This window comes from Atta cephalotes, assembly GCF_000143395.1.
Source record: "Atta cephalotes unplaced genomic scaffold scaffold00007, whole genome shotgun sequence".
In the NCBI taxonomy this organism is placed as follows: domain Eukaryota; kingdom Metazoa; phylum Arthropoda; class Insecta; order Hymenoptera; family Formicidae; genus Atta; species Atta cephalotes.
Genome location: NW_012130071.1, coordinates 7,057,505 through 7,059,452, shown reverse-complemented (window position 1 = coordinate 7,059,452; position 1,948 = coordinate 7,057,505). Strand labels below are relative to the sequence as shown.

Sequence of the window (1,948 nt, the reverse complement as noted above, 5' to 3'; positions counted from 1 at the left end):
TATATATATATATATATATATATATATAGATATACAATGATGGCTCATATGACAGCAATTATATTTCATTATTTTATGCATTATATCCCAAGGGTGATATGTGTCACAGCTCCATGGTTACTTCATGGCTAACAAACGATCTTTAAGTCATGTCTTGTAGCAGAAACTGGTAGTATTAATGTGACTAGATGTGAATAGACCACAAAAAGTTTATGTTACTTTTTGCGTACATTATAAGGAAAACGAAGCAGAAAACTGCACTTAGAAATCCTAATTACTCACTTAAAATTAAAGTGTTCGTGTAATATTTATATAATTGATATAATGGAACAAAGAAATTTCAAGCAATTCTTTCATGATACTTCATTGATATTCAGTCCATTGAAAGTCCAAGAACGAGTCAAAGACAGAAAAGAAGGAAGGAGATGGCGACTATTTCATGCGACAGACTTTCAATCCTTGATGTATCCCTGTTTCATCTTCTGTCGCGTTCTCGGAATATTTCCGTACAGAATTAACGCTTCATCTTACGAAATTTCTAAATCATGTCAAATCTTGTGGACTGTCATTATGAGTGTCGTTTGTTTGTGCACACTGGTGACAATCTATGTGCTCAACCATTTTAGATGGTTTGAGGCCACAAGTTTACGCAGGAGTATTGACCTTTACGTCTTTTATATATTTAGCGGTTTCATAGCAGTTGCTACATACATTTGGGATGGTCCACGAATGCGTTTACTTCAGACCATACTGAAGATATCTTCCGAATTGCCTTTGGAGACATATCGGAAACAGTGTATGCTGATCCATGCCAAGGATATAATTGGTTTTCTTTTCTTATTGCTGCAAGGATCGCTCTTTTTGGTCTACATGGAATATCCTGTTTTGCTCAAGATGTTTTCAATCTACATCACTATGTTAGTGCTTCAGATAGATATGCTATACATGAATTGCATTTGTGTATTAAAGGCTTGCTTTGAGAGAATCAATGACAGTTTAGCAAATCTGCTTGCAATGAACAATAAACCACATTTATTCAGATACAACTACCAGGAAAAGAAAAATTTTTTCTTGATGATGGAGCTAAAAGCTTTAGAGAAACAACATCTGTTAGTTAATGATGCAGTACAGATGCTAAATATAGTATTCAGTCTGCATCTCGTTGCTACTATAATTACAACCTTCGTTAGAATCACTTTCTTCTTGTATTATTGTATAATATTATGGCAAGATATCTTCAACTTCCAATTAACCAGTTCACAAAAACTGTTCTATTACATATTTTTCATCGCATCCATGATGTTTTATTTAATGAAAATAGCATTGGTAGTATGGGCATGCGAGACTGGCAAAGATCAAGCCATTAAGATTGGCATTACTATTCACGATGTACTCAACAGTATTAATGACAAGCAAATTCAAGATGAGGTAATAAAAATGATAATTTAATTCATATATTGTTAAAAAAAATGTCTCATACGTTATTATGCTGTTTTGTTTTTTGACATAATTACTTTTCGATCTGACGTTATAGTTGAAGCTGTTTTCTTTACAAATATTGCATACTACTCGTCGAAATACATTCTGTGCGAAGGGTCTCACTATGGGCGCGCCGCTTTTTACTGCTGTGAGTGATCAATCATTTACCTTTATTAATTTAATATATATTGCATGTGATTTTGCTTTTAGTTAATAGGTAACATCACCTCATATCTGTTAATCTTGATACAATTCACGAAAATATCCATTTCTTGCAAATAGTTTACAGTTCACAATATTATACAGATAATATAATTGAATAAAGATATGAAAGACGAAGAAAAGAATATATTTCTAAATATTAAAAATATTTTCTATTTATAAAACATAATCGATAAAACATATTCTTTACTTGTATAATTATAGTTGCACGTATATATATATATATATATATATATATATATATATA

General features: G+C 31.4%; 1 protein-coding gene across 1 annotated transcript; it reads left to right on the top strand.

Annotated features, from left to right (window-relative positions):
- The first annotated feature begins 570 nt into the window (after positions 1–570).
- LOC105627018 (putative gustatory receptor 28b) lies at positions 571–1,693 on the top strand. The gene is made up of 2 exons (XM_012208298.1): positions 571–1,428; positions 1,535–1,693. Exons 1-2 carry the CDS (start codon positions 571–573, stop codon positions 1,691–1,693), a joined length of 1,017 nt encoding a protein of 338 aa, XP_012063688.1.
- The last annotated feature ends 255 nt before the right edge of the window (positions 1,694–1,948 follow it).

Excerpts from the sequence above, each read along its gene's own strand:
- LOC105627018 (XM_012208298.1), top strand. The coding sequence starts at position 571 with ATGAGTGTCGTTTGTTTGTGCACACTGGTGACAATCTATGTGCTCAAC. Across the intron at positions 1,429-1,534 it reads ACAAGCAAATTCAAGATGAG|TTGAAGCTGTTTTCTTTACA; the intron begins GTAATAAAAATG and ends CTGACGTTATAG.